This window comes from Cetorhinus maximus, chromosome 24 (genome assembly GCF_964194155.1).
Source record: "Cetorhinus maximus chromosome 24, sCetMax3.hap1.1, whole genome shotgun sequence".
Taxonomy (NCBI): domain Eukaryota; kingdom Metazoa; phylum Chordata; class Chondrichthyes; order Lamniformes; family Cetorhinidae; genus Cetorhinus; species Cetorhinus maximus.
This window is the reverse complement of record NC_135902.1, coordinates 8,612,326-8,638,714: the sequence shown is the minus strand read 5'-3', so window position 1 is coordinate 8,638,714 and position 26,389 is coordinate 8,612,326. Positions and strand designations below refer to the sequence as shown.

General features: G+C 43.9%; 1 protein-coding gene across 2 annotated transcripts in view; it reads left to right on the top strand.

Annotated features, from left to right (window-relative positions):
* Window positions 1–26,389, top strand: part of dnah9 (dynein, axonemal, heavy chain 9) — a 563,627-nt gene that overhangs the window by 267,038 nt on the left and 270,200 nt on the right. For both annotated transcript variants that reach the window (XM_078570706.1, XM_078570707.1), the window contains 2 exons: window positions 18,159–18,282; window positions 21,013–21,155. In XM_078570706.1, coding sequence (XP_078426832.1) covers window positions 18,159–18,282; window positions 21,013–21,155 — 267 coding nt within the window. The remainder of the gene's footprint in view (window positions 1–18,158; window positions 18,283–21,012; window positions 21,156–26,389) is intronic.

The following is a 26,389-nucleotide window of genomic DNA, read 5'->3' as shown; positions in this document are numbered from 1 at the left end:
CAAATTGCAACTATAATAACTCCTAAATTCCCTAATTAATCTGACTCCCAGTCACACATCCGTTAAGGCAACAGTAAAACAACATAGATTTCAACAGACCCAGACAAAGTGATTTTTCTTAGCCTTAGTTCCTGTAGACAGCAGCTTGATGCATAGACGCTGGAGGCTTATCACACTTGTTAAATCTCAGAATGCCTTCCCCCTTACTCATAACCTCATCTCCTTATACATGTCTCTCCCTTTTTCATGTAAATTCCGTTGTTCCAATATATCTTTGTAACTTTATTTTTCTCACAATTTGTAGTTTTCATATTACCTGTAAAAATAAGCTTAACTTCTTATGGTCTCTTTGCCCTAATTTATCTAAAGCAAGTGCATTAGCATTTCAACCTAGCTTCCTTTTTGATAACTCAAAAGCTTCAGACAACTGTCTCCAATTCAATTAAATCCCCCCACACACATCCACACAGAAAACTAATCCAAACCCCAACTATTAACCTCCCTTTACAATAAATCACAATAATATTATGAAGATTACTATATTTTCATGACAAGCTCGTCAGGACTGTGATTGAATACTCATCACTCGCCTCACTCAGGAAGCTTGACACCAGGCAGGGCAAAGCAGCCAGTTTCATTGGAATTCCTGCCAATGAATTCAGTATTCCCCCACTCTCCCATGTTGCTGCCTGGTGTACAATCTACAGGATGTACTGCAGCAACTCAGCAAGGTTATCTCAACTGCTCCTGTCAGCCCAGGTGAGAAGGAACAACGCCACGGGAACACCATCACCTGCAAGTTGCCTCCAATCCAAGGAGAACTCTTACAACCTTCTCAATTAATTTGACCTTAGCATCACTACGACCTGAGAACACATTAATGGAATGTTTTTTGCCCTGTTTGCTGGCCGATGTCTCACCCTTAATCACATATTTGATCCTGCTTCCTCACACCAGCTTGAGCTATTTTCACCCCTTTTTCTAGCTACTGACTCTACACTCAGTATAATTAGCCCTGGACTGTGTCTAATTCATGTTCTTCGTCCCCACAGACCCACACTAACCCAAGAAGCTTATGTTCACATGCATACAATACATAACCTGAATATTTCATGAAGGGTATATATGTAAAAGGACAGAACTTCAATTCACAAGACACAATGACCTGGAAATCCTCTGAGTCATGATCCCTGATTGCGGCTTGTCTATTTCTGATATTTACCTCCGCTGTCCGTGCTGCCCATTGAATTGAGGGTGGGGGGTTGCAGGGAAGATACTGAATTTGCATGGGCGAGACAGGCAGAGCTCTGGTGCCCACCTACCCCAAGCGTCCACAAAATTCAGCACCCCCCCCCTCCCCCCGCCCCCCCACTATTGGCAATGGTTGCCTTGATCTCCGTCTAACCCCAGCAATGACTCAATTAGCCCAGGTAACAAGGGCCGAACAGGAAAAAAAAAACAAAACACAAAGAGATAAATCTCTTTCTTTGGGGGATCCAAACCAATTTCCCCGGCTGGGTCCCAACATTTTCACCCATCGTTTTTACCCAGGGCCAGTACAGTTCAATTCACTTGGCTACCAGCCTCCAGGGATTCATCAGATCGGTGGGAAGTCTTTGTGTGAAGACTCCCTAGCCCTGTCTCCATCCTCTTGCCTTGGTAGCGTTTGCTCGGTATGTGTCAACATGGAGCTTCTGCCCTTCACCAGGTATATTGGAAACCCCTGGAAAGTAGGATCAGACACGGCTGTGGGTTGACACATTCCCTGCGGATTTTTGGGTCGAATAATATTTGGGAGAGTTTGCTGACTTTAACTGCAGTAACCGGTAGAATGAGCTGGTTTGATGGCAGGCTGCTTCATACATCTATTTCAGAGAAAAGGCCACAAACTGACCAAGCTGAACAACAGATACCTAAAACGTGCTGTAATCTGTCTGATTTCTTGACAGCTTTAGGATAATCTTATGAGTCAATAAATCACAGACGTAATGATAGCTTTCAGACGCTCACTGGCCTTTTCCTTCTCAAGAGAGAGATGACCCACTGAAGTGAGACTGTCAGAATCAGTCAGATGGTGATAATTTGGTTGGCCAGTTTCAAGTGTTATTGGGCATGAGGTATCAGTCATCATTTTGTGAGACACTGTGATTTATCCATTAGATTCGGTGGATAGGCCCACAGCATGAATTGAAGTCCAGTTGGATTTCAGTGTAAATAATGCCTGTTTAATATGATAGGTGTGTGAGTCATGGCAGCTGAATGAAAACGTTTCAACTCCCAAAAGCTTTATTCAGGAGCTGACCACAACTGATTGAATATTGCTGAAAAGAGAGACGTGTGGCTGAAGCTTTTCATCTCGCACTCATCAGGACAAACACAAGAATGCCAAATTTCAAATGAATTTTTGACAATTCTTGCATTTGCTCTGATGAGTGCAAGATGAAAAGCTTCAGCAACATCTCTCTCTTATCAGCAATATTCAAGTTCTGGCCTAACAACTCATCATGTTATTGCTGATAGACAAGGGCACTGAATGTCAGCTGAAAATATTACCAGGCCCGGCTGCCTCAGTTAAGTGGCCTGCCAACACCATGGCTCACACATGACTCCTGAGGGGTCTTGACCGGGTGGATGTGGAGAGGATGTTTCCTCTTGTTGTAGAATCTAGAGCTCGGGGTCACTGTCTAAAAATGAGGGGTCGCCCATTTAAAACGGAGATGAGGCGAAAATATTTCCCTCAGAGGGTCGTGACTCTTTCTGAAAAGGCGGGTGGAAGCAGAGCCTTTGAATATTTTTAAGGCAGAGGCGGATAGATTCTTGTTAAGCAAGGGGATAATGGGTTATCGGGGGTAGGCAGGATGCAGATTTGAGGTTACCATCAGAGCAGCCATGGTCTTATTAAATGGTGGAGCAGGCTTGAATGGCCTTCTCCTGCTCCTTGTTCGTATGTTCACAAACTCAGCCACACCAGTGGGGTGAGGATCATTGTCACTAATGCAATCCTACCTTAGCATGAGTCAGATACGTCGGGAAGAGAAAAAGGATCCCCATCCCTCAAAAGAGTAGGGATATTTTCAAAATCTGATGTCTGATAGCTGCAGACCTAATCTTTTAAATCATTTCGTCGTCTAAAACCAGTGCAGTGGAGTGTTACATAGGATGGCTTGGATTTTATAATCAGTGGAGGAGCAATAGTGCTCACCGCTGAAATCGAAGTCAATTGCTCACAAAGATCTTGGAATCTCTGTGGCGTAGTTTTCTCTTTTCCGGACAGTAGTTTAAACCTGGTGCCAAGTGAAGGAGTCTGCAAATGTGCTCTGGTGTCAGCAAGCAGCCAATTACATTCACGTATCCTCACAGACAGCAAACCAGGAAGTAAAAGCTACTAAATCTCTTTCCTGTTAATTTAAGATTTCAGAAAACAAAATAAATGATCAAGACGGTCCATGTTCTATTCCTGAGCTGCTATCTTATCTCACTTGGAGCAGCACTGGCAATGAACTGGCATTAATTCACTTGGCCGAGTGCCGGGAAATCTCAGTCCGGTGCCCTGCGACTGATCTAACTGTGCTTGAGTGGAAGCTGGGGGGAGGCATCAAGCCTTAGAGAATTAAGAGAGGCTATGTGTTTCCTGTGATCGAACAAGTTGCTATCACTCATTGGAACGGGACTAAGTAATAAATGGCTTCTGTCATCTGTGGAGCTGAAAGGACAACAAAAGTTTAGAGATTCAGGATTCGAGGGAGACAGTTGGAGGGCAAATAAAAATTTAACCTTTGATAAGGAGACTTGAATTATGACAGTGCTTTTGAAACAAAACAATCACAAATCTGATTCAGACTAAATACTTGTTCTGTACGTGCTGACTACGGCCTGGATTTTCGCCACGTCCGACAGTCTTTCTGTCTTAGCGAAAACCCCGGAATTGGCCAAAATTTCTAAGTCTCTCCCCCAAACCTGGCAATTCCCATCTTCGCGGGGGAGGGACTGGAGTCGGGCCAGGGTTTGCGCATATGTGATTCACAGCAGCAGCTGGCCATTTAAATCACCAGCTGCCTCCACTGAAGTGGGATTTTTGAAGAACAGGAGTGTGGAATCCAGAGAGTGCAGATTAGAACAGGTAAGAGGAGGTATGAACTTGGTGGATTCTTATAGATAGCCAGGGTACCCCTTTGGATAGGGTTCCGGGAGACTTTTGGGAAAGGTATGGCACCCTTTGGGAGAGCACCCTATAGGATTGTTAATTGGGATTGGGATTATGCACAAACTCTTTGGAACTGTCAAGCTATCAAAGAAGTGTCCATGTCCAGCTGTCTAGGAGATGTCCAGCTGTCAAGAAAATGTTAAGGAGCTCTCCAACTTTCCAATCTGTCAAAGTTACCCAGGAAGTGTCAAACCTGTCAAGGAACTGTCCAAGGAAACTAGGCAAGTTGGCACGGAAGGAGTAAAGGCAAAGGGTGGTGAGGGGGGGCATGGGTTGGCATAAATTGGCATAGAGGTATGGAGCGAATGGAGGTGGATAGAGGGGCACTAAATTGGCATAGAGGTCTGAGGGCCATGGGGGTTAGGTGGGGGCCATAGGTTGGTATAGGTTGGCATGGATAGGGCATGGGAGTGGGTGAGGGACAGAGGGACGTCCTTTGTTTCGTTATTATTTTTTATTTATATACAGTGTCGGGGCACAGAGGCAGGCCTTGCGCCCAGCTTGCCTCCGCGCCCGGCAGCCTGCGCATTTGTTCCAGGGTTGGCCACTGCAACTCCTGTTTTTGCCTGTCCCCTCTCCCTCCCGATTGAATATCCCATCCGCAGGTGGCTACTTTCAAAGATTGGGTTCGCTGAGCCAGGAAATCTCCCGACTGTGCTCCCGACTCAAGGATGACAACCTGGGCCTGTGTGTTACAAAAAAAAACATTCAGCTAGGTGTGCTTGTGGACTAGTGCCTATCTAAACTGTTGAAGTCTCTTTCTTTCTCACTGTTCTGTTTCCCTTGTCTGCTTCTGCTTAACACAAAGGAGCTTAATCTACCTCTTCCTCAATAGGGATCTATCTCTGTCTCCCACTAATCATGGTGTCTGTTTGTCTTTGCCTGTACCCATTAATTACTGTATGATGTTTAGTCTGTCTAAATTTCCAATTATTGGAGATGCTTAGTTTGCCTCAGTCAGGAATTGAAGTGATTTAAGGTGCTACTCCAGTACAGGTCCTCCTGATTTTCGTACTGTTCTTGATTTTCTCCCGAGATTTCCAAAATTGACTTCTTTCATTGCTGGTTGGATCTTGCAAGATGAGGGAAGGAGAGTCCATGCACCTGCTTCATTCTTGGTTCTTATTGTGACATCTCTCAGATCTGGTTCAGTAGTTGGGGGTTAAAAGTACAGGAAAGCTTGAAATTAATGCTCCCACCTTGCTGCTGCTGCTGAACACTCCTGCAATGGTGCTGCCCTGGAACAAACAGAAAAACATTTAAAACCCTTACAGGCTCTGCAGAGTAGTGTTGCTCATGGAGTGATTCAGCTGGGGTTTCTAAACAGCATGAGAAAGCCCACCAATTTCTGTGCAACTGATTAACTGCCTTAATTAAGTACGTTGTTCCCATAGCGAAATGTACTTAATCAATGTTCCATTTACTATTGCAAATACCACAGGTATATTCTAACTTTACAAACTGATTGCTCCTTTATAAACTCCTCACAGCCACCAATAGTACCATCAAAGGTAATCATAGTGAAAAAAATAGATTTTTAAACTTGAACTTCAGTAGTATATACATAATTACTTCCATTTCCCCATTTTTACTGAGTCCGTGTTGACTACATTTATATTGTGAGGTTAAATGAAGCTGACAATGTCATAGGACCGCGATCAGCCCCCGACCATGATTTCACACTGGCTGGCCAATTAACAGCCAGTGAAACGCGCGCTGAAGAGCTCAGCGCCGCCAGGGTGGGGGCGGGAAGAGGGCGGACGATGACGTCACTGCGGGCCTGGGTGAGCGCTCCCCGCGAGAGAGCTCCCCGAAGGCAGACAGCTGCCTCAGGGAGCTGGAGACCTTCAAAAGATCAAATAAAGCTTCAAAAAGCTGCAAAAAGATGTCCACGCATCACAACCAAGAACCTGAAAATCTACCTCATAAAAATGCTGTCCACAGATATTTATTTTTATTCTTCATAATGGACGCCTCATCCCGGCCCTTGGATGACGTTTGATGAAAAATGTAAAGGCCGCCCGGCCGATTCACCCGTCCGCCAACCGTAATGTTGGACAGGCCACGAAAAATCAGAGACAATTGCGCCGTTAATGGGCTTAATCGGCCTCTTAATTGTCGGTGGGCACGCTTCCGAATTTTGCGTGCGCCCGCCGAGTGAAATGCCACGTGAGTGCGCGATGAGACCGGGACACTTGCCCGACGCCGTCTCGAGCGATTTTATGCCCAATCGGGTCGGGCATGCGCCCGCCCACGGGGCGTAAAATTCTGCCCAGTCTACATCAATCTCAGGCAATAATAAGCAAGTTCCAGGTCATCAATGATCACACTCACATTTCTAGTTTATAACTGATTCCAGCCATGTACTACATGTCAACCTAATTTACAACAGACATTTCTGAACAACAATAATTTCATGCATTTTAAAAAGGGCCTTTAGTGTAGCAGGCAGTTTCAAGGTGCTTTGACAGTGAAGCACGTCAGGAGATGTTTAGATGTCATCTGAACAAAAGTTTGATCAAAGAGGTAGGTTTTATGGACTGTCTTAAAGGTGGAAAGAGGGAGAGAGGCGGAGGGGTTTAGGAAGAGAATTCCGGGCTTTAGACTTCGGCACTTGAAGGTGTTGATGCCAGTGATGGAGAAATTAAAACCAGGGTTGCCGAAGAGGCCAGAGTTAGAGGAGTGCAGGAGAGTTGTAGAGCTGGAGGTGATAAGAGAGACGGAAAGGGGGGAAAGTCATGGAAGGATTTGAAACAAGAATGAGAAATTTAACAAATGAGGCATTGCTTAACCAGAAGCCAGTGCAAGTCAGTGAGCAGAGGGGTGATGGATGAATTGTCCTGGGTGTGAGTTAGAACAGGGGCAGCAGAACATTAGATAACGTTAAGTTTATGGAGGGTAGAACGTGGGTGACTGGTCTGGAGAGCATTGGAATAGTCAAGTTTCAGGAAAACAAAGGCATGGATGAGGGTTTCAGCAGCAGATGAACTGAGGCAAGGCAGAAACAAAACAAAAACAGAAACAGAAATACCTAGAAAAACTCAGCAAGTCTGGCAGCATTGGCGGAGAAGAGCACAGTTGACGTTTCAAGTCCTCATGACCCTTCAACAGCAAGGCAGAGTTGGGTGATGATACAGAGATGGAAATAGCCAGTCTTAGTGAATGTGCGGATATGTGGTCATAAACTCATCTGAAGTTCAAATGGAAACCAAAGTTGCAAGCAGTCTGGTTCAGTTGCCAGGAAAGGGATAGAGTTGGTGGCATGAGAAAGGAGTTTGTCACAGAGGACAAAGACAAAGACTTTGGTCTTCCCAATGTTTTGTTGGAAATTTCTGCTCACCCAATATTGTCTGTCAGACAAGCAGTCTGATAATATAGAGATAGTAGATGGGTTGAGAGATGTAGGGATGAGGTAGAGCTGGGCACCATTAATGTATATGTGGAAACTGATATTTCCGTGCTGTTGCCTAGGGGTAGCCTGATAATGCAAAGATTAGCGTTTTCTTCATTATGAGATCCCTCTTTCAGTATGAAGTACATTGGAATGTTCACTAGTATTCAGCTGCGACAGATGTAAAGGAACAGTCTGATATAATTACAACCCAATTATGGTCCAATAATTGAAGGGTTTACTGAAATTCTTACCCTGATAATTTTGCAGCAGCAAGACGAACTATTTTTCAACCATTTTAGAAAACCATTCTAAAATAGAAATGTAAGTCGCTTGTACAGGCAAATCTAGAAAACTAGCAAATCAATTGCTCATTCTGTACTTGGGCTAATTTTAAGAAATTTTATACATCACTGTTAATATATTTATAATCTAAGAAATAGGACAAACAAAGGAAATTAAACATCCAGACCGTCATTTATTCAACAGTCACTCTTCTACATCCAACTCACCCAACATCACAGTTCACAAAGGCTCAAGATCCTTTTCAGTACCAGTCCACAGAGGTACTGTATTGCCTCAATCTCCCATCCTTTCACAGAGACACTCACTCTTTTCTCCTCCAACCTTCCCAATTCATACTGGTACTCTTACTCTTCCCATCAATTCAGTAGTTTCTCCTACTTAATTAAAATAGCAGTTTGCTTCCACTCCCTCAGTTCAAGCTGGTGTTCAATCTCTCCCTCCAGATTTTATGTTAGCGTCTTTTCCCTATAAAAATCTAAGCAAGCATTCTCCCTACCCATTCCCTCTTAGTCAGGCGTGTGGCATTCTCCAACCACTGCTGCCCTGCACCCCCCCACTCCAAGTGCCATTCCTAGTTCCTGCTCTTTCCCTATCCCTGTCATTACCATCCATTTCCCTCCCCTTCACTGTCATTGTTTTCTCCTCCTCCCTCCCCTCTTATTGCCATCCATTCCCCATTTCAGCTCAGAAGGAGGCCATTCAGCCATTGTGTCCCCGATGGCTCCTTGAAATAACTGTCTAGTTGGTCCCACTTCTCTGATCTTTTCCTTCAAGTATTTAATCAATTCTCTTTAGAAAGTTACTATTGAATCTGCTTCCACCATCCTTTGGCAGTACATTCAGGATCATAAGAACTCGCTGCAGAAAACTATTTCCTCATCTCATCTCATCTCATCTCATCTCGGGCTCTTTTGCCAAATACTTTAAGCCAGTCATTGTCAACTATTTTCTCTCTTCACCACCATCGATTTTCATCGATATCCAACCCCTCATCCAACACCACACCTCTGACCCCTCTTCCATGTCCCCTGTCTTTCACTACCATCCACTTTCTTTTTTATTTATTTGTTCATGGGATGTGGGTGTCACTGGGTAGGCCATCATTTATTACCCATCTCAGGTGGTGATGATGAGTCGCCTTCCTAAACCGCTGAAGTTCATGTGCCGTAGGGACACCCGCAGTGCTGCTTCCCCTGATCTTTCATTGACATCTACTTTCGTCTCACTCACTGCCATCAACTCCCCCTTCTTCACTATTTCTCATTGCTATTGACTCCCTTCTCATCCACTGTCCGCCCATCTCCCTCTTCACCGATATCCATTTTCGACACCACATGCTCAGTCCCGTTGCTATGTGAAAGTGACTGGTAACACACCAGAGCCTTAGTATTTATCCGAGCACCAATTACAAAGATCTCAGCCTCTTTATACAATAGGCTGTAACTCCCATTCTGACAATGGTTCCGGACTACAGCATAAAGAATCGCCAATCCCAGACATTACCACCCAGAGTCATAGGCCTTTCGGTGAGGTGGGGGAGAGGGGTCTTAATGGTACAGGCTATTTTTTCGGAAAAGGCTGATACTTGACCCACAGAATGCTGATTAGTGGCATGTTTGGTTGATTTGTGAAATTCAAGTTGTGATGACCAAGCTGCTGAGAACCTTGATTGCAAAATGACTGTTCAGCCAAAGTTAGAGAGAAAAGACAATATTTGTGAAATTGAAAACCCACCTCTGTGAATAGGACCTTTAACAAAAAGTGTGCACAGTTTAGAAGCTGGCGGGCAAATCATTAAAAATGGTGCGATTTTCAACTGGGATTAACTTTATGGAAAGTTATTGAGTTGGTCTGGGAAGGGAGGAGAGCTGTGCTCCATATCTCTTACAATGATGATGAGCAAAGTGACACAAGGATATCTTGGGATTGATATTGTACGTCTGCCACCAAAGAGACGTGTTTGTTAATGTTTTTTCCTGCAAGTAGCACTTAGAGTCATAGTCATTTACAGCACAGTTGGAGGCCTTTCAGCACATCGAATCCATGCTGCCTCACTATGGAGCAATGCAGTCAATCCCACTTCCCCGCTTGGTCCCTGTAGCCTTGTAAGTTTACCTCCTTCAAGTGTCTATCTGATTTCCTTTTCAAATGATTGATTGTTTGGGTCATTGAATATTTTTAAGGCAGAGGTAGATAGATTCTTAAACAAAAACAGAAAATGCTAGAAAAACTCAGCAGGTCTAACAGCATCTGTGGAGAGAAAGACAGAATTAATGATTTGAGTCTGTATGACTTCTTCAGAGCTCTTCTTCAGAGATGACTCTTCTTCAAATGGCTCTGAAGAAGAGTCATACGGACTCGAAACGTTAACCCTGTCTCTCTCTCTCTGCACAGATGCTGTTAGACCTGCTGAGTTTTTTTTTAACATTTTCTGTTTTTGTTTTAGATTTCCAGCATCTGTAGTATTTTTCTTTTATCATAGATAGATTCTTGTTAGGCAAGGGAATCAAAGGTTGTCTGGGTTAGATGGGAATGTGGAACTCAAAACACAAGAAGATCAGCCATGATCCTATTGAATGGCGGAGCAGGCTCGAGGGGCCGAATGGTCTACTCCTGTTCCTAGTTCTTATGTTCTTATGTTTCCATATCCACTACCCGCTTCGGCAACAAATTCCAGGTCACCATTGCTCACTAAATAATAAGTTCTTCCTCACAAACTCCTTGCATTTCCTGCCCAAATCTTACATCTTTGTCCCCTAGCCCTTCTATGATCAGCTAATGGGAAGAGTTTTCTTTGTCTACCTTATCTAAGCCTATCATAACCTTGTACACCTCTGTCAAATCTCCCATTGCTCTAATTAGGGCATGTTGGGTTTTGTTAAATGTCTACAACAGTGACCAATTAAATTGAATGGATTTAATAATTGATTAGCTGATGCATTATTGGCTGGAATTTTCCGGACCCACCCTAGCGGGATCCTGTTGCTGTAAGCAACATGACTTTGTTCAGAATCTCACAAGACTATACTACCAGTGCACTAGATGAGAGTGCTACTATTGCCAGATACTGCATGGGACAATGACACCTGATGCAATGAATCAGAATATCCTCTTATAAGCATCCACTCAAAACAAATGGTATGCAAATCACTTCACTCAGTTGGTTATGACGTCTTTTGCGAAGTTGGTTTGACCAGCCTCAACCTTGTTCCTTGAGCCTGGGTGAATGCAAGGTTCAAACAGGAACTAATAATTCATTAGCACTACAGTGTAGTGGCCCAAGTTGTAATATGGCTGAGAGCTGCTATCTCGGAACCCATCAAGGAATGATTCTGGTAATTCCTGATCTACGTGGTTCAGTATCATGTTAGGGACTGGCCAATATTTTCGTTGCAACTGATAGGTCATTATTCGTTTATTATATTTCCTCTTTTTGTGTTTTCTTTTTCTCTTCAAGTTGAAGATGTAGATTTTTTTCTTTCCCCACACTTTTTGACACTAGGTCATGTGATTAAGCACACTTGGGTCAAGGTAGCAACCTAAATGCAGAGTAAGACACATAGTTTAAGCAAAGTACAGCAGCTTCACTCTGCATGTATGCTGCCAAAATTGGTCTCAGTATCTCTCTAGGCCCACCAAGGAAAGAACCCGCAGAGACACCTGCTCCAAATAATGGTCACGTGGGTACAACACTAAACGGTAGCTATACACCTGTGTAACCAAAACTCAATGTGGACCCGTAACTTCAAAACATGAGAGACAACTGGGGAAAAATGAATGTTTCTCCTGATCACCAATGATAAATCAAAAGACACCAAAATATAGCTGGTACTTAGTGAACTCCTACCAGAATCCTTCTTTCTTCCAGTGTTGATAATATAAGACGGTCCCTAGTGATCTCAACCCTATATTTTAAACAGCCTTTGATATGTATAAACCTCTTCATTACTATCAATGAATCCCCTTAACGTTTGATGCCTTGTGCAGTAAATTAAGATTTTACACCCTTCCTTTTAGAAGTTAATTAGGATATGCCCAGGTTGATGTTAAATTGTTCTATTTAACAGACCATCCCCATTAAGTAAAATATATCAGTAACAATTGAACACCATTGTAAATCAACTGGCCCCTGACAAGGCTTCCCTTATAAAAAGACGACCCCTTTAATTGTGTTTCACCTCCACCTTATTAAATGGTACCAATGACATTGAGAGTATTCAAGACTTCAACTAAGGATCAGTTAAATGACCTGAAATGTATGTGCTTTGCTTTTTTTGTGTGTTTCTTAATGCACAGAATTAACCTGCCTAAAGATGATGAACAGTCTGTTTCCAGAACAGAATCTTCCAAATGGCATGTGCATTAGGGACACTAATCAAGTGATTGTGGGTCAGGGAAGCCATTTATTCCTCAAAGAACTGTTGACTAAATATGATGTATTGATATTATATGAAGGGGTTTACCATTTAATATGATCTAGATGTGTCATTTAATTGAAATGCTTTTGCACCAACATCCACTAGAAAAAATGAATACAAAGTGTTGGAGGGGATTAAAGTGCAACTTAAAATGGAGCTGTTTTGGTACAAGGATGTAACTACATTGTCGGAAGTTGGCATAAAAATAGGCGAATATAATGCAAGTCGGCAGTGGAGGTCCTAGGGTTCATTCGTATTTACTGTGAAGAAAGCTGATTCTGTATTTAATCTAGCTACTGCTCCTCTGCCAAAGCTTTTATTTATTTTCCAGATTAGTCCTTTTATGCCAAATTGAACCTGAGTTAAGAACCTTCAGAGGCTGTGAAAGCTAATCACTTGCTTGGGAGTGATGAGAGGGTGACAAGAAAAGGCAGTCTAAATGTTTTCAGCTCTTACTCACAAATACGTTCAGTTATGAAAATCAACCCATCAGGGGCTTGCTCAGTTTGGTTAGGCAAACCTCACTCTTAAGTAAGCATGCCTCCATTTGTTTAATTTGGTTTAATGTCTGTCTTTTGAATCATGGATAGAATTTTCCGCTCGGCGTGTGGGCGCACGCCCGACACACTCGAGCGTGAAACAGCACATGATGACATCAGACGAACGTCCCAACATCATCACACGTTCATGCAATATTTCGGTCGGCGGGCATAAGCAAGAATAGGTAGCACACCTGCCGACACTTAGGACGCCTGTTAAGGCCATTAAAGTAGCAATTGACGGTAATTTTTCTCTGCCTATCCAACATTATGTTGGCGGGTGGGCGAATTTGCCAGGCGGACTTTGCCTTTTTGATGAAACCTCATCAAAATGTGGGATGAGGTTTCCGCTATTAATCAAAAAAAAATGTTTGGACAAAATTTTCATTATCTGTATTTTCACGTGAGTGAATCTGATGTGTGGACATTTTTTTTTTGCAGTTTCAAATCTTTATTGATTGGTTTTAAATTCTTCAGCTCCCTGAGGTAGCTCTCATCTTCAGGGAGCTATCATTGCGCGCTTCCCCGTGCCCACGCAGCGCTCGCCCTCCTCCCACCCCCAACCTGGCCATGCTGGGCCTTTCAGCGTGCGTTTCACACTGGACGGCCGTTAATTGGCCAACCAGCTGAAATCGCAGTTGGGGGCTGATCGCGGTCAATGGTCTATTCCCCGGCCGCTCCTGGGCCACCGATCACGGCCGCAAGCCAACCCCGAAAATTCTACCACATGTGCCTCGGTGACAATTTTATGAAACTGCCAGTTGTGAGTTCTCCGAAAGTCCTGGACAGATTTCTCCCTCAAAAATTGCCACAAAATATAGATTAGCTTGTCTTTCATCATAGCACACTTTGTGGTGTGAGGAAGGTATAATAATTTTCATAATATTTTTCTGGCTTATTCTGAAGTAGGTTTATGGGGGTAAGTATAGTTGTGTGATTTAATTACATTTGGAGTCAATGAGACTGCAAGTTTGAAATCATCAGAAGAAACTAGCTGCTTGACATGCTAATGAGTAAACATGGCTTAGTATGTAAGATGTGAAGGGAATTTGCATTTTTAGATAAATGAGGAGATTTGGATTTCAAAGGGATCTTAGTCTGTTTACAACTATCCAGATAAACAAGGCTAAGGAATGTGTTTATTTTTCCCAAAAGTTACTGACACTATATTGGCAACATGGAAGTTTTTATATTATGAGGAAGATACAGTTTCAAAGACATATGAAACAATAGAATTTACACATTAAAAAGAGAGAAACATATATAAAGGAGAATGAAAGGCTATGTGTCAGAAGGCCATGTAAGATTTAACAGGAGTGTGTGAAATAGCTTGAATGAAGCCTCTAGCATTTGTGCATGAGTCTGCTATATAACAAAACTGAAGTTGGGGAAAAGCCATTTGGAATTCCACTATCAAGTGGGTACTGTGTTAACTTGCCGATTCTGTTTTAAATCTAAAATCTACCGTTGCCTTAAAGCGAGTGTAACTCGGGGTTAGGTTAAGTAGGAATTTTAGGAGTTATTATAGTAGTAAATAATTGCAGTTTATGTATGCGCTTGAAATCTTTTATGTTTTGTTAATTAATATTTTAATTTAATTTTTAAAATCTCTAAAGGTCTTGGTGGACTTATTACCTCTGAATTCAGTGCACACGTCCCATAATAAATACAAATTGCAAAACCATCGTGATAGCACGACCAAGTTTCCCTTATGGGTTTGGTCCCCCTGGCACATCACCTGCCACATCACAACAGGGCAATATTTCCATGTGCCGAGTGGCTGCCACATTTCCAACAGCAGCTGTACCTCAAACTGTTGGAAAATGTTTTGAGAGATGTGATGAGATGGTGCCTCAGAGTTATTGTGGAAGATGTCATGTATGTAAGTTAGACAGTCACGTCATGTATGTTAAGAATTTTCCATGGAACTGATATAGCATGGTTTGGGCACAAGTATTCTGAATAGTAGTACATTTGATGATTCACTTCAGCTGCATACTGAAATAACAATTTCTCAATATTTGACTTAAATAAAAATTTTAATTGGGAAGAAAAATGTACCCAAGCATAAACTTCTAGAAATGAGTCGAGATCTTAGCCACAAACATGAACTCCCCTGTCCTTGTTGGAGCTTTACCAGTTGTCAGGCAGGGAGCCAGATGGAGCACTTAATGATGATAAAGTATTCTGCTTCAAGGTGGAGGTGGGAGGGAAATGTATATGTCAGTCAGCCAATTGCAAAGTAACAATTAAGCAGCAATGTGAAATTGTATTTCTCAAACCTTCCAAGTTGTGCCTCAGTCGGTGATCCCCTCACCTTGGAGCCAGAGAGTTGTATCTTCAAATCCCACTCTAGAGACTTGAACACAAAAACCTAGGTGACACTTCACTGTAGTGCTGCACTGCCAGAGGTGCTGTCCTTTGGACAACATATTAAACTGAAGCCCAGTCTGTCTCCTCAGATGGATGTAAAAAACCCCATGACACTTTTTCAAAGAACAGGGGAGTTCTCCCTTGTGTCCTGGCCAATATTTATCCCTCATTCAACATCACTGGAACAGACAGACTATTTGTCCAGTGTCACATTGCTGTTTGTATGAGCTTACTGTCTATAAATTGGCTGCCACGTTACCTTCATTACAATCATGGCTACACATCAAAAAAGTACTAATTGACTGTAAAATGCTTTGGGACATTCTGGGTTCATGGAATACCCGGTATAAATGAAAATATTTCTTTTTCAAGCAGAAGGCAAAATTGGCGAGTAAAGAAAGACAGAAAGAGAAAAGAAAAGAACCTCAACATTCTATTAGCGTTTATCAGGTCTCGCTGATATAAAGTGAGCTTCAGCCATTTCCAGTTGTATGCATCACACATTTGGCGATCTCGCATTTAAAAACTGTTCCAGCTCCATATGTTTAATTGGGTTTGTGATAATTCTCATTTTTTTATGACCATAAACCTCATTCCGAACAGCGATCTGCTCTTGAGAACTATGTGGTGGAAGGTATTCACTCACTTTTCCAGAGCCACTTTATCCAAACTAGGGTAGTGGGGACTCAGAGCCTATCCTGTCAGGCAATGGGCACTAGGCAGGGTACACCCAGGATAGGATGTCAGTCCATCACAGAGCACACACACACACACACAGAGGGGCAACTTAACCGTAGCCGATCCACCTAACCAGCATGCCTTTGGACGGCGGGAGGAAACTGGAGAAACCCACATTGACACAGGGAGATGTGTAAACTCCACAAATGCAGACACCCAAGATCAGAATTGAACCCGGGTCCCTAGAGCTGTGAGGCAGCCAGCGCTAACCACTGTATCACCATATGGAAGGTATTATTAAACAAAATATAATTCCTCTGTACAGCAATGAGACGTAGTAAACATCATTGGATTGAGTATTACTTTTTTATATATATTTTATATATATATATATTTATATATATATGTCACATGTTTCAGTGGGATATATTGTAAAACTGAATATGAATACTGAATGGCAATATTTCTCACCCTGATTCATCTTGATTCTGTCAATTTTCTGTCCATATGGTGCTGAATAACTCAAATTTGGTTGTATGTTGAAGCAAGGTTTATGAGCAGAATCTTAACCATTTTAGAAATAATCGCTGGCTGAGACTGTTTCTGGATCCCGACCCCAAACTTGGTCCAATCCTACAGGAGGCGGCCTCCTAATTGGCCGCCTCCACAACTGTCATTCAAGTAAGGAGAGTGGGTGGGTTTCAGGGGCTGGAGACCCAATCAGAGAGCGTGCAACCTTAGAAGGATGGCAGCCCTTTTGGTAGACATGGGTGCTGCCACTGTAGGACAGGGACCATGATGCCACCTCCACCTTGAGGTGTTATCCGAAGACGATTCATTGAAAAAAAATTGTGGCCACAGCTGCCAGTCCACCACTGTGGAGGAGAGAAGCCCCTGCTGCTTCCACCTCACATCCAGAAAGATGGCTGATGGTGGAAACTCGTCAGTCTGACCTGATATCCTCGCATCCTACCTTCCTCACGTCCTCGCATCAAAGCCACCTCCCCAGGACCAGTAGGTTTCCACCCTCGTAAACGGCTGAAACTTGACTCTTGCTGCTAATAATGGCAGATAAATTCCTCAGTTTGTTGCTTTCTGTAACTGATTCCTCTCTGTGGTATTTACTGTGCAACTCATTTCTGTTGATCTTACCTTCGGTGCAACCTATTTCCATCTACATGTTATTTTCTGTATATCCTCCTAATGTCTGCACGGTATCTTCTGTATAACCCACTCCTCTGTGTTAATGAGGTGTTGAAGATGGTGATATTTTATCACCACCTTCAACACCTCTTTGATCCTTCTGTCTGTGACATCTTTTGATTATCTGCTCCTATCACTGCTTATCTCCACAATCACCACTTATCTCCACAATCACCACACCCTCAACTTCTCTCCCCTCCCGCCCCCCCCCCACAACCTTAAACCAGTTTATATTTCTCCCTTCTCCTAACTATGCTTCAGTTCTGCCGAAGGGCCATGAAGGCTCGAAACGTTAACTGATTTCTTCTCCGCCGATGCTGTCAGACCTGCTGAGTTTTTCCAGGTAATTCTGTTTTGTTTTTGTTTTGGATTTCCAGCATCCGCAGTAGCTTTTAGCTTTTTGTTTTTACCTCTGTGTTAATAACTCATTTCAGCTTGCGTCGTCTTCTATGTAAACGTCTGTCTATTTGTTATCTTCTGTATTATACATTAACCTGTTTGTTATCTTTGTTGTAATGTATTCCAGTCTACATGTTATCCTGTACCTGGGGGTCATCTTTGGCTCAGTGATAGCACTATTGCCTCTGAGTCAAAATTTCAAACTTCCACAGAATTGAGCACATAATCTAGGATGACACTTGAAGGCAGTACTGGGAGAGTGCTGCATTGTCTTTGGATATGATATTTAACTTAGGTTCTGTCAAGCATCTTTCAGGTGGGTTTAAAAGATCCCATGTCACCATTTGAAGAAGAGCAGGGGGTTCTTGTATCTTCGTCAACATTTAACCATAAGCTAACACCAATAAAAAAGAGATTTTTTTTGATCATTTATCTCAATGCTGGGACCTTGCTATGTGTGTACATGTCTGGCTGCTACATGCCCTGACAGAACAGTAGTAACTACACTTTCAAAAGTATTTCATGGCTGTTAATTGTCTTAAACATTTAAGATGTACTATATAAGTACGCGGTCTTTCTTTAGCAGTCCAATAAGATAAACTTCAAACTCTGCATCTTTGTCAATAACCTGGCTTCTCCCTTTACAGATTGATCTTGCTAACCTGTATTTAAATGCCGGAGTCAAGAACGTGGGCACTGTATTCCTAATGACAGATGCTCAAGTAGCTGATGAAAAGTTCTTAGTGCTCGTGAATGACCTGCTGGCATCAGGTGAGGTATCTTGTTCATTCGAAGGGAGTATTTCTCTTTTTTAAAGTGTTTTCATCCTTTTATCTATCTTTTTCCATTTTATACTACCACATGCCAAATGAGAATTTACATTTTTATTTTAAGAGCTCAAAGATATGCGAATATCAATCATCGTCCTTTGTAAATGACTTTTTTAAACAAGGTGGAGCCTCCCACTTTAATCAATAATGCCATGAACCAACAAGATCTTCTCTACAGAGCTTGCTCAAGATTAGTAATGCAGATAAATGTAGGATTATTGGAAACTTAAGAGTTGACTGAAAAATATATGTATCCTGAAAGTAGACACTTCAAATAATAGCATACAAATGCTCAATGTGCCTCTATGGAATTTTTTCTCTCTGGTATTTTAACAAAAGTGTTAACCCAATTATACAATGAGCTGCTCAACGGTAAAATCATGGACAAATCAAAGTAATGTTAAGTATTCATATTCACTACAATTGGAAGAACATTATTTGAACAGATTAGAGAAGAGAATTTGGGTTGAAATGTGTACCAACCTGGAATCTAATTGAAGAGATCTAATGAGGTCTTGAGCCCTAAGAGTGAAGATTGGGTTGTTTGTGATTAGTGTCTGAACTAGAAATGACTTTATACACTGTAGCTCAAACATTGTTAATATGTAGACAGATCGATTGACAGAGAGATTGGATCATAAATAGGTAGTGGTAGAAACTGGACTGGAATCTACATTTTCTGTAATGTCTACTTTGATAGTTGACTGAAAATAGTGCCAATTGTCAGAGAAGACATTAAATGGCAACAGTTGGCATTAAAAAAACGAGGATCTATTGCATCACATGGTGGGAAGGTTGGGATTCCGGGAAAATTATTCCTAATGTTATCCTGAGAAGTGATATAGATACTACGTGGATGATACATTTAATGAATTAAGCGCCTTGACTGCTTGATTATGCTATCATATCATTCCTAAGACACCGAACTCTTCTCTCATGCAGTAGTAGCAATCTTTGAAAAATAAAACAATTTAATGTAAATAAAATACTATCGCCTTAATAATTTCATACCAAGTACTGAACAGAAAGGATTTCAAACCTTGAAACTCAATACAAAACAAATGTTAACAATGCATTCAAACAGCCAAGGATGACTTTGGTACTTTATCAATAGCCCAGTGAAACCAGCAGTACATTCATACAAATACATAAAAAGTGACAACATAGAAATAGGCCATTCATGTTAATAGGATGCACACCTAAGGGGTGAAGTCAAAACTAAGTCACAGAGCCTTTCCTTGCTGGGAGAGTTTATTGACTTTGTTCAGTGTCAACACTCTTCACCTCTACCCAGTGTCCCAGATATCCCCTATTTATATGAGTTCAAATACCCATCACCTGTTTCCCTTAACAATGTAATTAACAATAACAATCCTTAACAATGTAATTGGCATTAACAAACCTTAATAATATAATTGACAAGACATTGACAGTTCAATCCAACCAATTCATGTCAACATTTACCCTCCACGTAAGTAACTAGTTCTAATTATATTTACCCATCTTGTTCCCATAACCCTTCAACCCCTTTCCCTTCAGATATTCTGGGTGCTGTATTTCATTGGTCATGGCTCACCACCACCTTCTCAAGGGCAATTAAGGAAGGGCAATAATTGCTGGCTTAGCCAGCAACACCTACATCGTATGAAAGAATAAAAAACACACATGAGATCCAGACACCGAAAAAGATTACACTTCCCCGGACATTAATATGCACCGGTATTGTGTTTCTGGTGCCTTGAGAAACAAATGAATGGGTTTGCTCCATTGTACAAGTATATGAAAATGCTGGACAGGAAAAGACTTGATCCCTCAAACCTGCCTCACATTCATGATAATGGAACACCATGACTAAATACTCCCTACCCCTTTTCCCCACAGCTAAACAATCCCCCAAGAATGGTTAAAAAAATCCAGGGCTGATAATGGAGAAAAAAAAACTCAGGAAATTTATCTCTGACCCCTTCAGATGGCTGCACCCTGTCCAGGAGATTGCATCGACCCTTCACATATAATCTATTAATCCAATTCTATGTGATGCAATCTCTGCACCCGCCGCAAATTGGTCCAGCTCCCTCTTGAAGCAATAACTCAGTTAATTTTAGTGAACGTTAGGTATGGCAATTGAACAGTTTCCAGGAAAATGCAAATACAATTGTCTGAAATAATGAAAGTAATGTGGTATGAGAGTATTGATTGTCAATACAGAAGGCTGAATGGCGTGGCTTGTTCAACCTTCGTTCACACTGATGTGACTGTGTAAGCAGGGCTAAAATAGCATCAGATTTTATTGTTAGATGACAGCGGCAATAAAGTAGGCAGTTCAAAATGTCAACACATGTATCACTTTGATTTGTGTGACTCCCATTCTATCGTCAGTGCTGTATCTGTAAGGTGCCCTTGGGCAGAAAGCCATTATAAATGAACTTTCTATCTTAACTGCATAAATATCTCTTAATAAATAAATAAATGCAAATTGTTTTTTTCTCCTCCAGCAGAAATTTTTGTACTAATGAGAAATGGGCACCACATAGTTTTAATGGGCACCTCAGGATGTGCTTGGATTTTGTTTATCAAGCATCAATATTGTTGATTATTGAACATTATTTTATACAAATTTCCTATTGGAATCTACAACCCCCCACAACCCCGCACCATCCCCCACCCACAGGTGAAATCCCTGACCTGTTACCTGATGAAGAAGTGGAAAATGTCATCAACAATGTGCGGAATGAGGTCAAAGGGCAGGGATTGATGGACACCAGGGAGAATTGCTGGAAATTCTTCATAGATCGTGTCAGGAGGCAACTAAAGGTAATTCTAAACCTAACAAAGTTCCTTCTCTATTTATTTCTGGTTCCAAAATCACCCCAATGATTGAGAGTTTGTTCAAAGGCCAAGAAAATCTAACGTTAATTTAACGATTAGCTTGCCAATTGTTATTAAAAGAAGAAACTACCAAATGATTTTACAGTTGAAAGTAAACATTACATTGAGGATTTGTAAAAAGAAATTGGAATCAAAAGGAAGATTGTTTGGGTTACTTTGATCTAATACTGAGTCACGTTTGTGTAATCAAAATACAACACACATCCCAGCCCAACAAGGTGAGTCAGCACCTCAAGATGGATGAGATGTTTCTGATGAAGAATTAAAACATCATGACAATTTTCCACTCTGGCTTCTCCAAATGAAATTGCCAATTTTAGCGGTTTGCATCTGCTAGAAACTGGGGTTAAGATTGTCCAAACTTATTTCATGTAACACCCTGACAGCCAGCAGAAAGAGAAACATTCTCACCGTCAGTCAGGGTTGTACTGAAATATTTCCACAGATGAAAGCATAGAATAGCACCCATTTTCCTCGGACAAATAAAGTCTAAGCTGAAGTCCGAAACCTATACCAAACACTGCAAAGGTTGATGCCAAGTCCTAATGATCTTAAATGGACTAAGCCTATACTGATCCTTGGTAGAGCTTACAATTTCACTATTGGTGGGTAGGACATTAAATCCTTTACACAACAAAAAGAATTGGAGGCTCAATTTGGACTGTCAATTTATGATGAGAGTTGAGGCAATATTAGTGTTCTGCCATCAGATTCCATCAGCAGGTTTTATCCAGAGTTCAAGGGTAAACCCCATTTAACTGAATCATGGGCAGAATTTTATGTTGATTGGGTGGGCGCCCGCCCTGATTGGACGTGAGATCGCGCGAGATGACGTCAGGTGAATGTCCCAATGTAATCCTGTGCTCACGTGATATTGGAGCCGCGCCCGCCATCAATTAAGAGGCTAGTTAAGGCAATTAAAAAGGTAACCAACCAAGATTTTATGTTGCCTGTGCGATTTCGCACTTGTCGCACGGGCAAAACGGGCAGGCGGGCAGACAACAATTTGCAAAACCTCATCCAAGGGCGGGATAAAAAGGGTCAGCGGCATTGCCAGTGTGAGTATTGAGCAGTTTTGGAGATTGTTTGCTGCTGGTTGCTTATTGGTACTTGGCAGCTTCATCTCTGCTCGGGGCATCATTCTTAGCATTTCCAGGCTTCATTTTAGGAGTTATTGATGTCTCCAAGGCCCCTGGAGGATTCAGACCATGTGGACCCTTCCAGGTATCAGTCAGCCTTCTGTGACCCTGGTAATGGGGGTTGTGGTCTCCGCTGGAGGCACCTCCTCTGAGGAGGAAGAGAGGGGCAGAAGGGAGAGGAGGCCGGGTGTCCCAATGCAGTTTCCAGGGGAGGGACCTGTGGGAGGAGAGGTGCAGGCACAAGGGGCGCAGGGCCAGCAGGTAGTCCAAGCCGTAGGGGCCGCAGATGATGCCACAATCCTGCTGCCAGGGCTTACAGGCGGTGATGCAGCTACCTCACTATGTCCGAGGGGCAATGCCAAAAGAGGCTCCGCCTCTCCATGGAGACAGTGACCTCCATTTGTCAGATGATTGGGCCTGAGATCAGCTGCAACTGTGTGGGTGGCTCTGAAGGTCACAGAAGCCCTCAACCTCTGCATCTGGCTTTTTCCAGGGCTCAGGGGAGGATCTGTGTGGAGCCTCCCAATCAGCTGTCCATAGCTGCGTCCAGCTCTGTTTGCAGCGATTGCTGGGTTCCCCCGCATCCAGGGTGCCATCGACTGCACACATGCGGCCATCAAGGCGCCAGCGGGTCAGCCAGGTGCCTTCGGTAACAAGGAGGGATTCCACTCGCTGAACGTCCAGATAGTGTGTGAGCACAGGACGCAGATTCTACAAGTCTGTGCAAGGTACCCTGGCAGCTCCCAAGATGCTTACATCCTCAGACACTCCCAGATGCCGGGGCTCTTCAGTGCTCCAGCCCGGCTGGATGGATGGCTGCTGGGTGACAAGGACTGTCTGTTGAAGAGGTGGCTTATGACGCCTCTCTGCCATCCAAGAGCTGAGACAGAGCAGCATTATAATAGGAGCCATGCCTCCAAAAGTGCAGTGACAGAGTGAACCATTGGTCTTCTGAAACTGCAATTCCGATGCCTGGACTGTTCAGGGGGAGCACTACAATACTCCCCAGAGCGGGTGTCACTGATAGTGGTTGCATGCTGCGCTCTCTACAATCTGGCACTGGCAAGGGGGAACCCACTGGAGGAAGAAGGTGTTCACGTAGCTCCGCAGGCCACAGAGGATGAATCTGGTAGTGAGTCAGAAGAGCATGTTGAGGAGAATGCTGAGGGCGTGGAGGCAGACCTTTATCACCTCCAGGGAGGCAGACACACCAGGGATGCCTTGATCCAACACCCCTTCAGCTAGGCTGCCAAAGAACCACTCCCACCTCATGCCAGGGCTGCCGCCTCCATCCAGGAGGTCCGAAATGCCCCTGTCATTTGATTCCAAAGTCCACTCAGTGCCTGTGCAATAAAGTTTAGAGCCACCCCCATTATGTACTGGTGTACCCTGCACCAAAAATACAAGGTGAAGCATACTCAGGCCATCTCAATAAAAGCAAATTTAATGTTATTGTCACATTGAAATCACATTGACATGACCATTACTGGTGTTGATGTCCACAGAAGGAGCTATATAAAGTAACCATAACTGAACAGAACATCACCTGTGATCTGTCCCTCTTGTGTTCATGGTGCCTTAAACTTACACTTGCAACTGCTACATCTTGGCGCTCCCCCCTCACTGGCACCGGCATTGGAGGCAGTCTGCTGACTCTGCTGTCTTGTTGGTCTTGGTGACCTTGGTGGTCGCCCTCTGGCACCGCCTGGGCGGGAGCAGCCACGGCTGGCATCCTCCCAGTCACTGCAGCCACATCAGATGCCATGATCACTGGTGGAAGGGTGGTGAAGCTGCTGCAATCATCCTAAGTGCCCTGAGAAGAACCCACAGAGACGACAAGACATGTGCCAAAGTGAGGTCGCTCTGGACCTCCCTATTTGCCATTGATGGACGGGCACCTAGCTGGGATAGTGGGTGCCTCGTCCACCTCCCACACTGGCACTAACCGGCTGAGCCCAGTGCCTGTGTGAGGGCTGCAGGTCCAAGCGCAACTCCAGGAACCCCTGATCCTGCCCCTGGAGCTGCCTCTCCATGAGAGTCGCCACTCTCTCAATGGAGGAGGCAGTGTGCTCGGCCATGAGGGTCAACACAGTGCTCATGCTCCACAGGGACTCCTCCACAATGAAGACCACAGCACACAGACCCTCATGGATCTCCGCCAATATTTGCTGCCTAATGGATGACTCCAGAGGCCCATCATCTGCCTTCGACCCAGCATCGTCCTGATTGCTAGCAGTCCTCTGACTGACAGCGCCCTGGGCACTCTCCGCCTCCACTTGCACCTCTAGCGAGTGTGAAGTGCCCTCACTGCTGTGCACTGACAATGGAGCCGATGATCTAATGCCCACCGAGGTGCTGGTATCTCTGTTGGTGCCTGGTTCAGAGTGCAGGTGGGACGCAGGTGCAGATGAAGCCTGGCGGTCCTCTGGCATCAGGGGTGGCCCTGCGGGGTCCAGAGGGTGAGTGCGTGCTGGCGAATCTAAGGGAGAGTAAGGACTTGTCATTAGCTAAATTCACCACACTGTCACTGTGCATGCCAGGCACCCTGGTGAGACAATGGAGATCTGCATCGTGGTGCCATCGTCTTTCAATGATCAATGGGGACTCCAGGTTTGAGGCTCCCATCTATTAAGAGACTACACTAGAATGGTTGCACAATCCGAAACTGTCACCTCTGTGGACCGCACTCTTACCTTCGCCTGACACCGCAGCCTCTCTGTGACCTTGCACAGGGAGTGTGCCGGCTCTCCAGCTCCAAGGGCGTCCTGCTCAAACCTGGTGAGCAGCAGCAGGCTGGGCGGGCCTCTGCCTGTCCACAACCTCCCCAACTGGTTATGTCTTGTCTTCTCCTGAAAGGACAGAGGAGTATTGATTAGTCCACTCTCTACCTGCAGCGCCATTGCAGCCTGGCCAACCCCACCTGAGGAGCACCTCATAGGGCACATCTGAGTCATGGCCCTCGAGCCACAAGACACTCAGTCCAAGCACCCAGGGCCAACCCCCCCTGGGCCAGCTCCGGTGTCATTGACAGTTGGTACACAGACTCTACCACCCTTGAGCTCCAAGGGGGGAATGGCCAGCCCTTAACACTTCTGCACACTAATCCACGCCAACATGGTACTCACCCTCCCTGAGTGCAGCAGGTTATTGAACCTCTTGTGGCACTGCACGCATGTGCGCCGCGCCATGTCATGGCTGCTGGACTGCGCTGCCACCTCCTCCCATGCTTTCTTTGTGAGGCGCGGTGCCCTCCTCCTCTCATGTCTGGGGACAAGGGTCCCTCCTGGCAGCCACCTCCTCCAGCAGCACTGCGAGGCACTTACCTGAAAAGCAGGGGGCTGAGTGCCCACCCGACCTGCCTCCCGCCTGGCGTTTGCAGCCGCAATAACTTTCCTGTTGAAAACGCAGAAGATACATTCTTCCATGGCAGCCTTCGAGGGGCTGCCCGTGCCATTTTGAAACTGGCCGCCAGGTTGCCATTGGACCCGGCGGCCGACAGGCACTCGCCTGCCCCTTCCCAACCATTGGGAAGCCGCGTTTCTTGCTGGGCAAGCCTTAATTGGCCCGCCAGCATGAAATCGCAGCCGTGGGCCAATCATGGGTGGGGCCCGTTTCCCGACCAATCCCGGGCCCGCTGGTCATGCCCGCCCACCAATCAGAAAATTCTGCCCAATGTCTTACCCTACTTGGGAGACTCTGAACCCAGTGTTTGATTAATATTCCCACCTAAATCTACTCCTTGGTTGCAGATCCTAAAACATATGGGTAGTTAGATGCAGTGCATTATAACAGAAGTGTTAATACAGTCATGGCATATGTGGACTTTGGGTTGCTTATGTTAGCATTTTTTCACCTTCTAAGTATATTCTAATCAAATTTCTCTCGGAAGACGCATTGCATTGGTTTGCTCATTTCACTGCTAACTTCAAATGCACAATAAGAAGAGAATTAAGGGGACAACGTTCTGAAAATAAAAGTAGGCTAACTTAAGTTTTTTGAGTTGACAAAGGATGGACATTA